Source organism: Magnolia sinica, chromosome 10 (genome assembly GCF_029962835.1).
Source record: "Magnolia sinica isolate HGM2019 chromosome 10, MsV1, whole genome shotgun sequence".
In the NCBI taxonomy this organism is placed as follows: domain Eukaryota; kingdom Viridiplantae; phylum Streptophyta; class Magnoliopsida; order Magnoliales; family Magnoliaceae; genus Magnolia; species Magnolia sinica.
Window position 1 is genome coordinate 85,788,856 of NC_080582.1, and position 19,836 is coordinate 85,808,691.

The 19,836-nt window shown below is 41.2% G+C and overlaps 2 protein-coding genes across 8 annotated transcripts; one reads left to right on the forward strand and one right to left on the reverse strand.

Annotated features, from left to right (window-relative positions):
- The first annotated feature begins 431 nt into the window (after positions 1-431).
- Positions 432-6,703, forward strand: LOC131217273 (uncharacterized). Of its 3 annotated transcripts, XM_058212163.1 has the most exons (6): positions 432-639; positions 1,651-1,754; positions 1,906-2,082; positions 2,280-4,198; positions 5,443-5,578; positions 6,245-6,703. In XM_058212163.1, exons 1-5 carry the CDS (start codon positions 473-475, stop codon positions 5,575-5,577), a joined length of 2,502 nt encoding a protein of 833 aa, XP_058068146.1. In that variant the 5' UTR covers positions 432-472; the 3' UTR covers position 5,578; positions 6,245-6,703. The 3 variants fall into 3 exon arrangements, with proteins under 3 accessions (XP_058068146.1, XP_058068148.1, XP_058068147.1); XM_058212165.1 differs by lacking the exon at positions 1,906-2,082; XM_058212164.1 differs by lacking the exons at positions 5,443-5,578; positions 6,245-6,703 and adding an exon at positions 5,235-5,399.
- Positions 6,704-7,417: 714 nt separating this feature from the next.
- On the reverse strand, positions 7,418-18,140 carry LOC131217274 (uncharacterized). 5 transcript variants are annotated; one of them, XR_009157243.1, is made up of 5 exons: positions 17,680-18,139; positions 14,333-14,383; positions 13,498-13,597; positions 13,230-13,324; positions 7,418-7,519 (listed from the first exon to the last, which is right to left on the reverse strand). XR_009157243.1 is itself a non-coding variant. In XM_058212166.1 (4 exons), the coding sequence occupies exons 1-3, from the start codon at positions 18,089-18,091 to the stop codon at positions 13,257-13,259; spliced, it is 546 nt and encodes a 181-aa protein (XP_058068149.1). In that variant the 5' UTR covers positions 18,092-18,140; the 3' UTR covers positions 7,418-7,519; positions 13,230-13,256. The 5 variants fall into 5 exon arrangements, 3 of the variants coding, with proteins under 3 accessions (XP_058068149.1, XP_058068150.1, XP_058068152.1); XR_009157244.1 differs by having other exon boundaries at positions 13,230-13,339; XM_058212166.1 differs by lacking the exon at positions 13,498-13,597 and having other exon boundaries at positions 13,230-13,339; positions 17,680-18,140.
- Between the last annotated feature and the right edge of the window lie 1,696 nt (positions 18,141-19,836).

Sequence of the window (19,836 nt, forward strand, 5' to 3'; positions counted from 1 at the left end):
AATTTTAAGCATATCAAAAGCTCAATTCGACCACATCACTGAAAACAATGGGGATAATGATCTGCACCGTTGAAACCTTCCTAGGTCCCGCAGTGGTATTTATTTTCTCATCCAACCTGTTGATAAGGTTTAAAAATTAAAAAAAAAAATTGGATGAAGGGAAAAAACAAATATCAGCTTGATCCAAAACTTCAGTGGGCCCCAATAAGTTTTCAACGGTAGAATTTCAATTCCAACTTTTTCCTGTCGTGTGGTCCACTTTAGCTTTGGATATATTTTAATTTTGGGATCATGCCCTAAATGATCTTTAAAAACGAATGGACGGCGTGGATGAAAGAGACACATCACGGTGGGCCCCACAGACACTTCAGACCAGGGTAAAAGGGTGGGGAGCCACTCATTTCACAAACCGCGTCTCTATAAAACCTCCCTTCTTCTCTGTAACAGTAATCTTACGAAAAAGAAAAAAGCCATGTCCGCAGCTTCTCCACCCGAGCTGGAATTGTCCGAACCCTCCCTCGAATCTCGATTCTCCGATCTCAGGAGCGTCCGATGGCGTATGAATCTCGGGATTTTGCCGTCTTCCTTATCTTCTTCCGTTGAAGATCTTCGTCGAGTTACGGCGGATTCTCGAAGGAGGTGCGTTTTCTTTGAATTTCAAGCTTTTTTGTTTTTGGTTTTTTAGTTCTTTTCGTTTGAATTCTTTTCATGTGGGTGCTTTTAATTTTTGGAGTTTGGGGGCGGGGGTTTGATGCTTTAGATTGCTTATATAAATGAAATGTTTTGATTTTATCATCTATGGTTTGATGAATGGAAAGTGGGGGGTTTTTTTTTTTTTTTGGTGATGTAGATTCAAGAAGATGGTGAGATTTCCATGCTTTCTCTCTCTCATTTAATTTTTATTTTATTTTTTTTTCATTTGGGTGTTTTTAGTTTTTGGAGTTTTGGGGGTTTTGATTATTTAGATTGCTTGCATAATGATCTGTTTTGATTTTATCATGTATGCTTTGAATTACGGAAAGTGGGTCTCTCTTTCTGGTGTTGGCTGTTTTAATTTGGAGAGTGTTCTGGGACCTGGATTGTTTAGTTTGGAGAGATTTGGATGCTCGGAATTACAGAAGGGAACTCTCTCTGTCTCTGGTGTTGGGTGTTTTAGTTTGGAGAGTGATTTGGGTTTTGGATGCTGTTTTAGTTTGAAGAGAGTTGGTTGCTTGGAATTACAGAAGGGAATTCCCTCCCTCCTTTTGTTCTTTTGTTTGGTTTTGTCCTTGTTTTTTGCAATGAAATTTTCTGTTAGCTTCTTCGTTGTGGTTTTTATACGTTTCTCTACTTGTCATGTTCTGTTTATCATGCAGTGTCAAGCTCTTAATTCAGCAGAATTGTTCGGTTTATCTGATTTCTAAACTTGAGAATTTGGATCTTAATAGAACCACATTCACATTTCGTGTGGATAGTAATGTGCCGATTTTGGGTTTCTACTTCTTGCTTCTTTTTTTTGGTAACCTTCTGATATGTTCTGTATTGGCTTTTTTGCTTTCGTAGGAATGTGTTTTTTGGTCTTCGTATTCATATTTTCCATTGAGTAACGACCTGCTTATTGTAATTTGATTTGTATTATCCATCTCCAGCTAAGTTGATGTGTTTTCTCAGGTATGCTGGATTGAGAAGGCGCCTTCTAGTGGACCCGCATCTTACTAAGGATGGAAATGAAGCTCCGGATCTTGTCGTGGACAATCCACTATCACAAAATCCAGGTATGTTTCTTTCTGTTTTGGACTTAATTCTAGAAAGGATGAAAGTAGCATTTTTATCATAATACCTAACATATCTCAGTCTTTCATAGCAGTAATTGTCGTCCTTAAGTTTATGTCTTGAATCTTGATCCTTAGTGCATTATCAATGCAGATAGCATGTGGGGCCGCTTTTTCCGGAATGCTGAGTTGGAGAAAATGGTCGACCAGGATTTGTCACGTTTGTATCCCGAGCATGGGAGCTACTTTCAGACACCAGCGTGTCAGGCCATGTTGAGACGGATATTGTTATTGTGGTGTCTTAGACATCCAGAGTATGGTTATGGACAAGGCAAGTTATTCTGTTTTTTTTCCTACAAGTGCCCTTTAAGATTGTAAATAAGAAGCCCAGGGGTTTCGTGGCCCTTTCCAGACCGAAATTCCAAATTCACGATTTTCCCATCGATGGATGACGAATTGACAATGCTTTCTAACTTGTGATTATGATGATTCCATTCATTTCACTTATGTTTACTCTTCTTGTTTCAGGGATGCATGAACTTTTGGCTCCTTTGTTATATGTCCTTCATGTTGATGTATGCTGTCTTTCTCATGTGCGGGAACTCTGTGAAGATCATTTCAGCAACGAGTTTGATGACATGTCTTTCCAAGAAAGTAATTCGGTTTCTAATTTCAACTTCACAATGACCAGCTCGCCAGATTCGGTAAAGTGGGGCGCAAGCAACTATGAAAGGAATAGTTTTCAAGGGAATGCAGTGAAAGTCAGTAGTCTGGATGAGCTCGATCCAGACATAAGGACCATCGTGTTGCTAACCGATGCTTATGGAGCTGAGGGCGAATTGGGTGTTCTCTTATCAGAGAGATTTATGGAACATGATGCATATTGCATGTTCGATGCTCTAATGGGTGGGGCCCATGGTGCGGTGGCCATGGCAGAATATTTCTCTCCCTCACCTTCCATCGGATCCTCAACAGGCTTACCTCCTGTTATCGAAGCATCCTCCACAGTGTACCATTTGCTTTTGATCGCCGATTCATCTCTCTATAGCCACCTTGTCGAGCTCGGGGTCGAGCCACAGTACTTTTCACTCCGCTGGTTGCGCGTGTTGTTTGGACGCGAATTCTTGCTGGAGGATCTTTTGATCATTTGGGATGAGATATTTGCATCGTCCAATGAAACATCACTTGCTGGGACTGAAAATGAGATGCAGTTGAATCACAGGGTCCTAAGTTCTCCTCGGGGAGCGTTTATTGCAGCAATAGCGGTCTCCATGCTCCTTTATGTACGATCCTCGCTTCTTGCCGCAGAGAATGCGACTTCTTGTCTCCAGAGACTACTGAATTTCCCTGAAAATGTAGATGTGAGAAAGTTGATAGAGAAGGCAAAATCATTGCAGGCTCTTGCAGTCAATACTAGTATCATCTTCCCATCTCCTTCCCCAGGGACCTTTGAGAAAAGCAAATCGGTAGTAGTCAGAGGTGCTTATAGCCTCACACCGGGTCCGACTTCCCCGACAACACCGTTGAATTTGTTGCCTGAGAGTTATTGGGAAGAGAAATGGAGAGTGTTGCATGAAGCTGAAGAACTCAAGCAAGGAAGCCCAAGTAATGGGAATTCGGCTAGAGTAAAAGGTTTGACAGAGGAAGAAAGGCTGAATCTGGCCCGAACAGAGTCAGCTCCATCTTCAACAACTACTGTGGAAAGGAAGGACTCTCGAATATCTGTTGTGCGGAAACTTTTAGAGGATTTTGAGAAGCTGAAGCTGGGCCGTAGTAGAGTTTCGAGAGCTAAGGATTCCGTATGCCTATCGACAGATGTCGAGGCAGAAAATGGTTTTGTTGGGGACAAGTCTGAACAAAATGGCATTGAAGAGAACTTCACTTGCACGACTGAAGAGGCATGTGTGAGTGGAACCGCTGCCAGTGAAGAGAACTCCTCAGTTTTCTCCATGTCGACAACTCCTAGTCCGTCCAATGATCACCATGAAAATGATTTGGAGAAAAGCAGCGTCGCCTCAAATTCATCTGCCAGTGATCGTGATGATGAAACTTATAACATGGAGGAACAGGAACCATGCAGTACTATTCCTGATGATTGCCCGCATCCTGACTCTGAAGTGGTAGAAGCAGCCACTGGAGGACTTGGATCTAACATGGGTATGACAGGGAAACAGGTGACGACTATGAAGGACCGTAAACCACTGGGTGGTAAATTTCAGTGGTTTTGGAAGTTTGGTAGAAGACATGGGGAAGGGCCTTCTGAGAAAGGAGGCAATATGGAGGCACAGAGATCCGCGGATGTAGGAGATAATGCCAAGGGCATCTCCAGCTCGACTGCCGATGGGTGCAGCAATCCATTTGTGTTCAACAGCATGGTCGACACAACGGAGAAGAATGTAATGGGTAGTTTGAATCATCTTGGACAATCCATGCTTGAAAATATTCAGGTAAGATGTTTGGTTTAGCAATCCCTTTATAAGATGTGTTATTGCTGCATGAATTGCTACTTATCTCTCCATGCACTTGAGGTTGGATGCAATACAAATGTTTCTGGATAAGCATAATGTGCAAATTGACATGTGGGGCACACTGTGATGTTTTAAACATTTGTGACATCCAATCCGTCCATCATGTGCGCCTCCTTATGAACACCTTGAGGATCCAAAACTAAGGTGGGCCACACCAGGGAACAGTTAGGATGGAGGCGCCCACTATTAAAAACTAAAAGATTGTATGTGGAGGCCAGTGTGTCCTGTAAATGCTATCTAATCCATTAAGCAGATGCATCCAACTAGGATGAAAGGAAACCCAAAAATTCAGGCCCCTCCCAAAACTCAGATGAGCCACACCTGAGCTTTGGGAGGCATGATTTTAAATGGTTTGGCCCACCCGACCCGACTTTTGGAGCATCCAGATTTTTGAGCCCCAAGGAGAACATTAGGGAACGAACATGATGGAAGGATTGGATGTCATTAAAACATCACAATAGGCCCCACATATCAGTTTGTATGTTCAGCTTATCCTAGAGACATTTGTATCACATCCATCCTTTGTATGAATTGAATTGGCAAGATTTAATCGAAGTGGAAATGCCAAAAACAAATGATGCTCTCGCATATAATCATTGTGAGGAAGCAGCTCTCAAATTGCATTTACATTGCTTTCACATCCAACTTGAAAGTCATTCTATTGCAGTTTTGAACCCAGATGCTTGGTGTGAACGCGGTGGAAGTATATCACAATTTGCCTATTTCCACATTCTAAGGATGCATTTGGTTACCTTTCAAAAAAAAAAGAAAGAAGGATGCATTTGGTTGTGCCAAATATCATGAAATATCCTACACCAAATTAGATTGATTCTTCGTGCAGCCAAATGGCAACCACACCTTAAACTAAAAATCATAATTCAATCTGATAGCGCATCCAAACACACCCTTAATGACCGACTGCAGTAACGATTGAGTTCTTACTGTTGTTGGGCAGATAATTGAGTCAGCCTTCCAAATTAGAAATTTCATGATATTTTTATAGCAAAGTAGATTGATTAATCATGAAATTCTATGATGTTTGGTGCAACCAAACTCCGGAGGCACCCTAACTAATAATTGTAATTCAATTCAGTAGTGATATCCAAACACACCCATAATGACCAGCTGCACTAACAACTGGAATTCTTACCACTGTCCGGCAGGTAATCGAGTCGGCCTTCCAAGATAGGGGTCAGGCTGGCTCATTGGAGAACTTGTCTAGCAAAGGGCAACTACTTACAGCCACTGCAGCTTTCAAGGAGCTCCGGAAAATCAGCAACCTTTTATCTGAGATGTGAGGTGAGTTTTGTATATGCATACATAGATTTGTAGTTCCTTCTGTCTCTCCACTGTTACTTTTGATGTATACAATGTTAGAGTGTCGATTGGGAAGTTCAACATCTAGATCAGCAAATCCTAGTTTTTGACTGAGAGAGGTAGAGATCCACATGAAGAGAGATATCAAAGAGGGGAATTGTGGCACAGGTGATACATCCAAGCAATCCAAGCCATGTGGTGAGGTTCAACCTGAACATGCTCCATTGCAGATGGCCCCACGAGTATGTTGAATATATGCCCGCCCGCCCGCCCGTCGTGTGGTTTTCTTTCAAAAGGTCCATCTTCCTCATATGAGTGTGGCCCACTTGAGTGGATGTGCCAGGGCATGTTCGTGGTTGTCCCCAACCAATTGGCCTAGATCTCGCACGTATGCCATCCTTGCACAAGTTGGCTGTAGTGCGCATTCACACAAACAATGCAGACTGGCATTATATCTACCTCAATCAAAATACCTCAAATTTTCAATGAGCATGATTCAAAAGCCGTGCGAATGTTTGGTGGTAGTCATCAAATGAACGGTTGAAATGGAAAACAGTAGACGGTCCAAGTTCAACAAACAGATGTAGACTAATTGGCAATTATGGTCATTAGCTGATATTATGGTTTTGTGTGGCGTGCCCATGAGAGGTCTCTCAAGATGTATGCCATGTGTGAAGTGGTTCTGTACGTGGACAATGAATCAGGGTTCAAAAACGGAGATCATTGGTTGGATTGGCCTGGACCTGCCGTGTATTGTGAGAAATGGATCAGGTCCTAAAAACCCGTTTTGGGAACCAAAGTGTTTTTTAAAGTCTGGATAGAATATATCCCAGATACAAGATCCCAGCCATCCATTTTCCCGGTTCCCTTTCGGGTGACTGAGAAAAGCTGCAGTGCTTTCCTTCTTAGCCATTTACTATTCTCCTCATTTATTAGCCCACCGTTTATTTAAGGGCCAGGAATTAAGAGGAGATATGTAGACCATCGTCTTATGGTTTGACGAGCCTTGTAACGCACCCACTTGTACAAACCGAAAAACCAAATTCTAGTCGAGCATCATCTGCATTCCATTTAGAGCATTTATTTGAACTTGTTTTGATGCATACATGCTTTGGATTTGGAATGAGATTGAAAACCAGCCAGGCATTTGGTGCATTCTACAAAATGCATATAGGGGCACTGCATGCTACAAATTGCGGAGTGCATGGTGTATATGCCCGGCACTGGTTCCAGGAGCTAAACCCGAATACCCCCCAATGTACCATGGAGCAGATGCATGCTAGCCGAAAATGATACAAGCCACTGATCAGGAGCCTTTAATATATATATATATATATATATATATATATATATATATATATATATATATATATGAACCCATTGGTGATCCTTGCCTAAATATGGCACAAGACCATGCTCACATGAAAATAACAGTCAAGGGAAAAATAGCATCACATTTGTTAAATATTAAAAAGAATAAGAAGAAAAGTCCCCTGGCTGTCACTGAAATCATAACGTATGCTATTTAGCAGACCTTGGTCAAGCGCACATGGCTATGTGCATGGGTTTCTTTGTTTTTTCCAGCCAGGGATGAAATAACATATGGTCGCTTCTCTTATACGACAGGCTTGCTCAACTTGGCCGATCAATTCAAAGGAATTCTTTTAAGATGTGAGCATATACAATCTGGATGAACAAAGATTAGACAACTACAACCATTATATATATGCAAACACGAGTGCGATTATACAATAACAGCTGATCCAGGTCAGATTTTTATTTTTATTTTTTTTCTATTTTCTATTTTCTTTTCATTCCTTCTTTTTCTTTTTCTTTTTTTCTTCTTTTTTTCTTCCTTTTAATAGGGCACGAGCTATTGTAAAACCATCAACTTCAACTGTACAGCTCCTCATCATTGTTGACCTGCAAAACAAAATGAGCATTACCTATACGAATAGCTTTAGCTGCCATGATTTCAGCTGCGAATTAAGATGAGCAATGATAAAAAGTTGAGTATCCTACAATGATAAGACATGAGTCCCTACACATGCATGGCTCAGTGATGGACTCGCACCAGTTTCAATACACATGTCATAGGCTCGACAAACCCATTGTGGTGTGTGTGTGGGTGTTTAGAAAAAAGAAAAAAGATCCAGAATATATATACATTTGTTGAGCAGCATTCACTCTACGGATGTTCTGGCTTCAGCAAGCTCGACCCGCGAGAGGCATTGCCACGCCCAATGCATGGAGTGAAACATGGCTACTAGATCCAGAATATATGTACGTTTGTATTTGTCAGTGGAAGCCAGCTGGGTTGAAATACACCAAATGGACAATCTGAAGCCATGTAAATGACGTGTAAATGGTCAAAATATTCAAGAGACACCAGTGCTTGGGACCACCCCTATTGGTGCAATTTTCAACTGTGGTCCATGTAACGTACCAGATTTTTGACATTTTGAATTTCCAAAAACCCTTGAAAATTTTCATTATAATTAACATACATTGTCACTTACAGACCCTTAATGCTCAAGGTGAGCCTACACGCGAGTGGTATCAGTAAAGAACCACACAAATATGATTAATCAACCGTAGGAAGCCAATGAATCTGCCAAATCACTTAAACATCGAGTTTAGCCTTGTAAATTGTTTATCTAAGGCCCAAATCTAGCCTACCTACCATTGACTAATCAAGACAACCGCAACTAAAAAAAGACCTATCAAAAGCCAAGACAACTAGGGTTCAGATCTTAATTAACAAACCGAATCAATTCAGTTACTCCTTTAGTCTAAGAACCAATGGTTTAGGGTGATTATAATCGAATCGTCATTTTCGTTAGTTACGAATAGGCTACATTATAAACTTACATAATCAAAACTCTCATTATTGCGCACAAGAAATCTCAATACCCAATTCATTCAAGAAATACCTTGATTATCCAAATAAGCTCTAAACCGCTCATTAGTGGGCCACTAAACTCGATGCTATAGAAATATGTTCGTCTTAGTTGGCTTGACATCCATCACAAGACATCGAGTCGAGATCGCATTTCGAATCGTTCAACTTGAACTCGCAAGGTGAGTGCTTGGGTTGTGCGAATATCTTAGATGAAAATCTGGAACTTAAGTGAACCTAACCACTTTATTCTTTCATGAAGTTGTAGCTTTCAGACCATCAATTCATTAGCCAAAGTTTAGATACTGACTAAAAATATTTTTCCAAACATATCCGTATAGTCGTATCCCGATCGACCATCAGTGACCGTTGAACAGACTTCTAATCATACCTGTCGATCGCCGCATCCAAATGGTGTGCCGATCATATCCATACATAGATCATCATTATGGTTAACTATCATACGATGTATATCAACCCCTACACCCCATAATGTGCCACAAATGTTAGAAACAACCTCCTCAATAGTTAATATAATGAATAAAGGGCCATTAGGGCCATATACACCAAATTTGGTGCTATAAATATGGCATTTGGGGCCCTCCTTTGCTCCCATACGAATTTCATACCTTATGAGAGAAAGAAAAAAGGAAAAAAGAAAGAGAAGAAGAGAGAAAGAGGAAGAGAGATTATGAGAGAGAGAGAGGGAAGGACTTTGGTGCTTGGGGATTATTAGCTCATCGATCAAAGCCTTTAACTTGCCGAATCTTCGCCAAATCTACCATCAGTTGCAACTAAAGGTAAGACTTACTTTCAATCATTTGATTTCACAACTTATACCTACTTTACTTGTAATTAACAATACTTCATTGCTTTACATTATAAATTGGTGAATTTACCCAAATTCTCAATCCTATGAGTTCAAAGATTGAAAATCCTTTCTTAAGATGCGGATCATTATGCTTAGGTTTCCATTTATTGACCCATGAGGGTCTCAATTAATGATGTCTTGTTGTGAATGGCTTGGTGATTACTAACATATCCATATTTCCAATTTGATTGCAACATGTGTTATTAGTTGTTTATGGATGCCCACATGTTTGATGAAATGCCTAGGTGATTGTATTGTTCTATTGATGCTCACATGTTTGATGAAATGCCTAAGTGAATGTATTTCTCTATTAATACTCATATGTTTGATGAAATGCCCAAGTAAATGTATTGTTCCACTTATGCTCATATGTTTGATGAAATGCCTAAGTAAATGTATTGTTCCACTTATGCTCATATGTTTGATGAAATGCCTAAGTGAATGTGTCGTTGAATCCATGTTGCATATGAAATCCCGCTATGACTACGTGACGAATTGCTAAGTTTGTAGCAATGTTTAGAATTGCTAACAATGTTGGGACAATCGGCTAACCGCCCGAACTAAGGGGTGACCCGAGTTAGGTCGGCCACCATAGACTTGTTCAATCGACCTGGGTCAAACACGAACGACCCGCAGTAGTTGGATTACACGAGATGCTCGCACCCAATGCCGATTGGGTCGGAGTTCTCTAAGTCAATCGGCCTAATAGTCGACTGACCATATGTGTTCACAATATATGACAACTTCGAATAGAATCTAGGACACCCCGTTTCCATTGAATGAGTCTACTTTTAACTGTCAGTGGTACGATCAACAAGACTTATAGGTCGTGTATGGTGGTATGGGACACTGTGTCCGATCTGTCGGCCTACGCTGGGGTGACAAGCTTCCCCATAGTAACCAATGAGCAATCAAAAAGGCTATAAGCCTGGTACATCCAACTATAATGATGTCACGATCGCTCCACGTTTGCGTTTGGGTGACGACTCTTATTTTGTGGGCACCCTCCACACGTCAATAAGCCGCCTAACCCTGTGCATCCGGACTGTGTCATCCAGGTTCTTCATGTGAGATCGGTCGGGCTAGTCGGTCAGGCTAGTGTTAGCCTCACATTGGTTGGGGAGTTGTCATCTGGGTGATAAACTCAAATACGGATCAAGGGACACAGGTAAGGAGCTGCTTCGGCCGCCCCAATCTCAGTGATTCAGTTGAAACGACGATAAAATGAGGGTATCCTACCTTCCCCAATATACTAGATGAATGAAACTTAATAATTACTCGACTTACATATGCATCAATCGCATTGCATTAGATATGATGTGGTGTTTTGACATTCAAGTCGCGTGATGGAGTGTTGGCATTTACGAAATATGCGTTGAAGTCGCTTGTAAGGGAGTGTTAGATTGTGAGGTGCATGCATCATTTCATAATCTCTCTCATGCATTTAACAAGAGTATTTAGAAAATGCTTGATTTCAATCCCCCTCATGCATTTAACAAAAGTATGAGGCCTCTGGCGGGTAAACTTTGTTCGGCTTGGACTTTTACTGTGATGCCTTGAGAGCGTCGGGTTTAATTTTGTGATTTATGTATAAATTTTGACACATGTTCATTGTGGACGGTGTTTTAAAACACCAACCAGACATTATTGTTGATGTAGGTTTTATCGAGGCCTGGCGGGTAAACTTTGTTCGACTTGGACTTTTACTGTGATGCCTTGGGAGCGTCGGGTTTAGTTTTGTGATTTATGTATAAATTTTAACACATCTTCGTTGTGGCTTGTATAAATTCCCATTTTGGGCGATCATCATTATTGGAATTATATTTTTGACTCTTAGCCTTATATTTCTGAACCTTTTATTATATTTACCTCGCTTTGGTTGCGCTAAGTTGAATTGCACAACTTTGATTATCGGTGTGTGAAATGAATTGGAATCTGAATGAGGACATACATGCATTTTCATTTGGTTAACACCTGAAAACTCGGAACCAGAATTTATGTACTCGGGGGGGTCGATTTTCGAGACGTTACAGTCCATCTGTTGGACCCACTAGATGGATGGTCTGGATCCACCAACTAACACGTGCCACTTATTACGAATTGCAAGAGAAGTGCCCTCGTTTATCATAAAGGGCAGTCCAAAATTCGTGTTTCGTTGGCCAATAATTTGTAGCAAGCAATAATGATTTGAATATGTTGTGTATAAATTGGCAACCTGCCACACCATTAGAAAATTTCAACTTAATTCTAATACAAAACAAATTCATATCCACCAAAGAAGAATACTGATATGAGAAATTTCCTTGTCTAGGTTATTGGACAATCCGTGCTAATAAGATGGGAGTCTTTTAATTTGAATTAGGTACCTATCTATGAGAGTAGGGTGACTCAAGACCAACTCATCCAATCTGAAGTTGAGATGGGTAAGTTTCGTAATGGGCATCAATACCCTTCTCCATTAGGGTACGTGGTACACAGTTATGATTTTGAGATTAAGGGAGAGAGAGTGAAGAAAAAAGAAAGAAAAAAAATAAATGCCCATACCCATACTCACATATGCCCACGACCCGCCTACAACCAAGGATAACAAGAATCTCTTGTCATCCCTAACATGGTTAAATGAAAAGGCATCATCTGCACTTGTTAGATATGGGGCTTATAGTGAAAAGGGGCTTGTAATCAAAAACCCCCACACCTGTGTGGGTGGAGAAGGAATGAAAAAGGGAGATGGAAGCTCCCCCCAACAATGGAGATAGGATGCCTAATAATCCACAGAAAACAGAGGACAACCAACCTCCAAATTCACTTGGTGCCCACATAATGATTTGATCTGCCAAGACTTTGGGGAATATTACACTCAGGTGACGTGAACCTGTTCTCGATGGCATGCATATTGTACACAACATGGTGGGCCTCACACAATTGTAGAAGAGAAGCTTATCCTACAATAAGATGAACTCATCTTTCTCTTTCATATTTTTGTAGATTAAAAACTATCTAATTACTATTAATAATTAGTTATCACTTACCAGCATAAATTAATTCAAGCATTGGGCATGTATAGGCTTGGGCAGGACTAACCATACCTAGGTCTAGCCCAATTATTAATCACGTTCAAATCAAATACCCGAACCAGCACCCACACCCATTTAATTACCGGGGTGGATTAGGTGTTACTTGGGTAAAATCGTGCAGAGCCCACCTTGATGAATGTGTTGATACTGACGCTGTCCATCTGTTTTTCCAGCTCATTTTAGGACGTGATCCCAAAACTTAAGCAGATCCAAATCTCAGGTGACCACATCACTGCAAATAGTGGTGAATGACCATTACAAACTTTTCGTGGGCCACAGAAGCTTGGATTAATCTGATCTTTGTATTTTCCATTCATCTAGGTCCCCTTGACCTTATCAACAGGTTGGATGGCAAATAAAACATTACAGACACATTACGGTGGGCCCTAGGAAGTTTTTAATGGTAGGGCGTTCAATCACTACTGTTTCCCATGGTGTGGTCCATCAGAGTTTGGTTTTGCTTAATTTTTGAAACCGTGTCCTAAAATGGACTGCAAAAATGGATGAAGGGAGTGGATATACAGTACATCATCAAGGTGGGCCGCATGGTAAGGGCAACCTAATCCACCCTTTAATTACACCAATGCCCAGATTGTGCTAGGTCAGACTCTCAGGACCCATTGGGCTTACCAGGCATATTGCCATCCCTATATGAAAGGACCAAAAGAGGGAGCATTTAGTGCCCCACAAAGAGCTCCAAGCTAAAAGCAACATAAGTGATGGAAGCACAAACAAGTGAACTTTACTGTATATGGTATAATGCTGGACTCAGCAAAAGATCTCGCTCACCCGCAAAGCCATTCTATCGGAGATAACTCATCCTTCATCCTCAGAATTTGAAGTTTTCTTCGTTGATTTTTTCTTCACAGGATTTGGAGATGTGCCTGCAGCAAAAAGTTCTGGTGACTCCAACAACCATACACAAACAAGAGCAATCAACCACCAGAAGAAAGAATTTTCAGAATTATTACTCCAACAATGGGAAAGCATGCATAGTTGCATACACCTTCACAAGAGCTGCAGCAGAAGGGACAGAGCATTGCTCAAACAGCCATACCTATGAAACTTGTTCTACGCAGCTCTGTTACTGATCGGAACTTGAAACTATTACTACCCCAGGGATTTCAAGAAGTGCCCAAGAAAAGGATTTCCCAACTCTGGATGACATACAAAACATGGCAAAAGTGTTCTGTAGCATGTGAGGTTTGGCTTACAGACTAACGTGTAATGGCAATGATCCAGTCTGAAAGTTGCTACCCCCCAACAAACAAAGTCAAGAGTGAAAAGTCTGGCTTGCTTCATGATTGGCACAGTGGCTTAAGTATACTAACAGGTTCACTAAAAAGACAAACATGGAGCAGGAACTTGGAAGATGATGGAGAGAATATTCCTCTTCCTTTTTAATGAATTTGGGTAGTGCCACTGCATTCCTAATCAGATATGAAATCTAGGATTTTGTGGGCTAGCAGACAAAACTGCGGGCAAGTACTGATGTGATTTCAACGGAGGAGAAATTGATGATGTAACTTGCAGACCATGTGACAACACATTATATCTAGGGCTGGCAATGGGCTGGGCCTGCGCATGGCACAATCAATATTTGGAATAGGCCTTGTCCAGTAAGCCCGTCCAGACCCCCAGGCCCACCCATTGCCGGTCCTAATTATTTGCAGGCCATGAACTAGGTGGGGCTCAACATAATCTGCTGCGGGGAAAGCTAGGCAAGTACACTGATTAAGAGCTCCATATGTGCCTACTTAGTGTAGACCATTAGTGTCTTCTTTCTAACCATTCACTTTTATAGTAACTACGTGACCCATCCAATAAGGGGATTATCCAGATTTGTGGTACATAAGATAGGCCCCAATGACGTATGTGATACAAATACTCACCACCTTGAGCCACCTCTTCAATCTGTCCTTGATCCACCTCTTTAATCTCTCCTGCAACAAATCAACATGGCATTTCTCAAACTTATGTTGCACTCACGGATGTGAGATAGGAAGCTTATTATTCTCAAGAAATTGGAATTGATTCTTTGTTCTTTATGCCTCATTTGTGACAATTGTATACCATAGTCCATCTAGTTGTGATTGTATGGTGGTGGGTACAAGGTTCCACATCTCATCACCCACATCCCATCACCTACACTCACTGGTACCCACGAGGGTATGGAAGCAGGGCTGGCAATGGGTCAGCTCTACCCGTGGCCATGCGCCAACCAAAACCACCAATAAGACGGTTGAATTGAACTCACCAAATTTCGGGTAAAGCTCAAGTTAGAAAATGTGGTCCATTTAAGGAAACAAATTGTACTTTGGTTGACATTGGTCAGAAAAGACGTACACATGCACACACACATTTCAAATTTCAGGAAGAGCTGAAGTTAGAAGATGTGGCCCATTTAAGGGAACAGATTGCACTTCCGTTGACATTGGGCAGAAAAGATGGGGTGTGTGTGTGTGTGTGTGTGTGTGTGTGATTGCATGGAACATTGTAAAAGGTTTTGGTTTGAGCCCTCATAACACAATTTTCTGCTAGTGGGTCAGATCAAACTAGTCCTGGGCTCAGGAATCTACTCATAGTTGGGCTTGATCATCTCATCTCAAATTGTGCTTAGGTTAGCATTGGCCAGAAAAGACACATGTACGCACACACATTTCAAATTTCAGTAGAGCTCTGGCCCGTTTAAGGGAACAGGTTGCACTTCTGTTGACATTGGGCAGAAAAGATGGTGTGTGTGTGTGTGTGTGTGTGTGTGATTGCATGGAGCATTTTAAAAGCTTTTTGGTTTGAGCCCTCATAAAACAATTTTCTACTAGTGGGTCAGATCAAACTAATCCTGGGATTAGGAATCTACTCATGGTTGGGCTTCATCATCTCATCTTGGGTCATGGTTGGGCTTAGGCCTGAACTCAGGGCCTATTTGGTAAACAGGCCTAACCCCAGGTGACCCTGACCCGACCCAAATATGACCCAATGCCACTCTTATACAGGAGGTCAAGTGCTATGGGTATAAGCACTCGGTGCCCAGTCTACAATTAGATTGCAGATGTAGGGAAAAATATGAAATGAATGATCATGCACTTGTATTGGTTGCAAAAACCGTGGAGAAAGGAATGTTTTCTTACAGGCTGCAAGACTTACCATTTCCATTGTCCAAGCCAAACTTGGTCCACCACAAGGACATAGGCTCACTTCAGATGACTTAACAGATATAAGAAAAGGAAGGCAAAGAACCGATGCTAACAGCACACAAATGATTGGCCAACGGTACTTGCAAAGGTTGAGGAGAAACAGGTGGAGATAGTCAAGCAAAATGTGTGTGATTCTGCCAAATTCTCCTCTTTGTATAGGCACTAGGAAATAGGCTTACATGAGCAACCCAGGGATGGCTCTCTTGTATAGAATGATGAAAGAACGAAAACGCCTGCAAAGCCTATATATTTGAGATAAAAAGTCGAATGAACAAAAAGAAAATGAGTTTTATAGCTTTTGTTGTGTTTAGATAGAAGAAAGGGCTTACGTGTGTGTAGAGTTGTACATGAGTAGAGTAAGCTCGGTTACTCGCTCGACTCGACTCGTCATGAGTTTGAGCCGAGCATGAGCGGATTTTTTATACTCGTTTTGATTTCGAGTAGAGTACAAGCTGGGCAGTACTCGACTGATACTCGACTCGTGTGCTCGACTTGGTACTTGACTTGTACTCGAGGGTATATATACCCACTCCAAAAAAAAAAACCAAACCCTAAGCCCACCCTTATTCCTTCCAGTCGTTTTCAGCAGCCCGCCGAAACCCAAAACCCCTTTCCTTCCCTCCCAGCGCCCGTTCGAAAAAAATTCATTCTCTCTCTCTCTCTCTCTTCCCTGTCCGGTGCTGTCCACCGTTTGGCCCGTCCCTCTTCTTCCCTCTCTCTCTCTCACTCCCTTGTCCGGCAATGCTAGTCCCTGCCGCTCGTCCATGAGGCCTGCCCGGTGCCCCTGTCCGGTGCTGCAGCTCGTCCCTACTACTCGTCAGTCATCCCTACCCTGCACGCACGGTGCTGGTCGTTCCTGCAGCAGCTCGCCCAATAATGTGTGGTGTTGATTTATTATTATTATTATTTTGTATAAATTGTTAATATATGTCAGAAATTGATATCATATATTGCTAATATATATCAGAAATTGTTAATATATGTTAATATAGAAATTGTTAATATATTAATATAGAAATTGTTAATATGTCAATATATGTCAGAAATTGTTAATATAGAAATATGTTAATATGTTAATATATGTTAATATAGCTAATATATGTTAATATATGTTAATATAGCTAATAGATGTTAAAATTGTTAATATGTTAATATAGCTAATATATGTTAAAATTGTTAATATATGTTCATATAGCTAATATATGTTAAAAATTTTAATATATGTTAATATAGCTAATACATGTTAATATAGAAATTCAGACTCGGACTCGAACACAACTCGAAAACTCGGACTCGACTCGATTTCTGCTCGTACTCGGCTCGTACTCAGATGAGTAGAGCATGAACAGGGAATCCATGCTCGATGCCCGAGCAGACCCGAGTACGAGTAGGACTCGGGCAGTGCGAGCCGAGCATAAGCTGGGCAATACTCAGCTCAGCTCGACTCGTGTACAGCTCTACGTGTGTATGATACTAGCCTACAGCTAGAAGGCTGCTGGAATCTTCCAGTAGTTTATTTTTAATTTCCTGCTACAACAAGTTTCAGATTTTCTACTGCTGCAAGTATTTGTTTGAGAATTCTGGTTTTGCGTTTGAAATACACAGCTCCAGATATGATTTTCTACATCATGATGCATCAACTGGGTATCAAAGGAAAATTACTCAGACCCACTAAACGCCCAAAATTCATCAGAAATTTACACAACCAAACACATTTCAAGAAATAAACGACAGATCCTAGAATAGCAAAATCGATTCAAACCACCTAAAATCAACACCATTTTAAAAAAAAAAAGTTTTAAAAAATAATTTAAAAAAATCCACATTGAATCTACGAAAAGCCTACTTCCAAAATTTTTACGACTAAATAAGCAGAACTCATCATTAAAAACAAAAATAAAAAAATAAAAAATAAAATGAAAAATTTAACCCGGTATCAATCCAAAACCAATTTTATCCAAATCAAACCAACATGAAATCCAAAATTGCTGCAACCGAACAGATATCTTCCCAAACAAAACCCTAAAAATCAATGTCCGTACCTTCTATGAAGTACGCCGACGAAGGCCAGCCTCGTACCGTCGTCAGAGACATCGCTTCCTCCTCCGACAGCGGATTGGCCAGCCTTCCGACCAATTCAGAAATGCTGTGTGGCCGCTTCCGAGGCGGAATCCAGTACGAGGAGCCGGGCATAAATGGGAGCCAGTCCGGCGCTGATCGACGGACGATTATGCGGTGGATGGCGTCCTCGAGCCTGCGCATGCCAAGCATTTCTCCATCAGATCCGTCGGGATCGAGATCGACCTCGATCAGATGCGACTTATCCGACTGATTCGATCGGTTTCGGAGATTTAGGAGGCGAGAAGTAGGAGGCGAGATAGAAGGGCAATTTGGGGAAGGGAAAAATGAGGATGAAGAGGATCTGATTAGGGTTTGCGAGAGGATTCGAGCCATGGAGGGAGAGACTGAGAGATACGGGCAGATGCTATTTATAGGATTTTCAGGACGAAAACTTCGGAAATGCGAAGGGAGGAGATATTCGCGGACTCGGATTGCGTGGCGTACAACACTGCGCTGGGGCCGGTAGTGTGTTTTCTTTGGGCCCACCATGATGTAGGTGTTATATCCACACCGTCCATTTATTTTTCCATATCATTTTATATCATAATACCAAAATTGAGAAAGATCCAAAACTAATATAGACCACACAACAGAAAACAGTGGCCACAATGAGGTCCACCGTTGAAACCTTCTTAAGGCCCACCATGATGTTTTTTTGTCATCCAATCTGTTAATAAGGTCACACAGATCTCGATGAAGGAAATTCATAAATAACATCTTGATCCAAAATTTCTGTGGCCCCCATCAAGTTTTCAATGGTAGACGTTCAATCATCACTTTTTCATGTGGTGTAGTTAGTGCTTTTGATCTGTTTATTTTTAGACTAGTGTTTTAAAATAATCTGAAAAAAATGGATAGACGGTGTGGATATAACACATTCATCATCTTGGGGCCCACAGAGCTTTGTCACGTGAACGAATTACCGAACTGGGTGCTGTGTTCGTGCCATACGTGCCCATCTGGAACACGTGTGCGAGATCCCGGCCATGAACAGAGGTGGGGCTGTGTTTAACCATGCCCGTCTTAAAATTGAATCTGATAAACTCATCAGGTTGGCCACCATAATCGAATAGAGGCCAGTTTCATTGGACACGAGATTGCTGCAAGTGTTGCGGGGAGTTCATGTAAAATCCGCTCCATCCATCAGTTTCTCAAGATCATTTTATGATGAGATTTCAAAAATGAGGCAGATCCAATATTCAAATGTGCCACGCTATAGAAAACAGTAGGAATGGAAACGCCCACCATTGAATTCTTTATGAACTCAACGTGATGTTTAGATTCCATGCAGCCCCTTGAGGTGATTCTCATCAGGATGAAAGGAAAACACATGTACCAGCCTGATCCAAAACCAATAAGGTTTCAATGGTTGACATTGAGTCCCACAATTTCTTCTCGTGTGGCTCGCTAGAGTCTTATATCTGGTACATTTTTGGGCTCTCATCATAATATGAGCTGATAAAGAAGATGAACGGGTTGGATTTTACACGGACATCTCAGTGGGCCCTAAAGGACTTTGTGTTACATCAAAACTGTCACTTTCATGTCTGCAAGAAATTCATTTCATTCATCTATTTACCGGCTCATTTTAAGACATGAGCCCATCAACTAAGTAGATCCACAACTCAAGTGCACCGTACTAGAAAAAAGTATGAATTGCTCCCCACCATTGAAACAATCAAACGGCCATAAACGTTTTGGATCAGGTTAATATTTTTCATTTTCTTCAGTTCATCCTAATTTTCGCACCTCCCCTCAAGTTTTGGTTTACCTAACTTTTGGGTTGATGTTGAAGGATGAGCTAGCAAAACGAATGAATGAAAGGGATTTCTCACAAATATTAGGTGGGCCCACCTAACTTTAAACAACTTCCTGCGGTCGAGGTTGTGGGTGATTTTTATGCATTTATTTGCCAGGTCATATCCATGTCAGGAACTGCCACCCTTGCTTTAGAAAGTTGTTATGGTTAGAAGCTAGATGGGGCCCACCATGATGATTGTGAGACATATACAATGTTTATTTGTGTTGTCAGCTTATGTTAGGACATTTCCAGCTTATGTAGGACGTATGCTAACCTC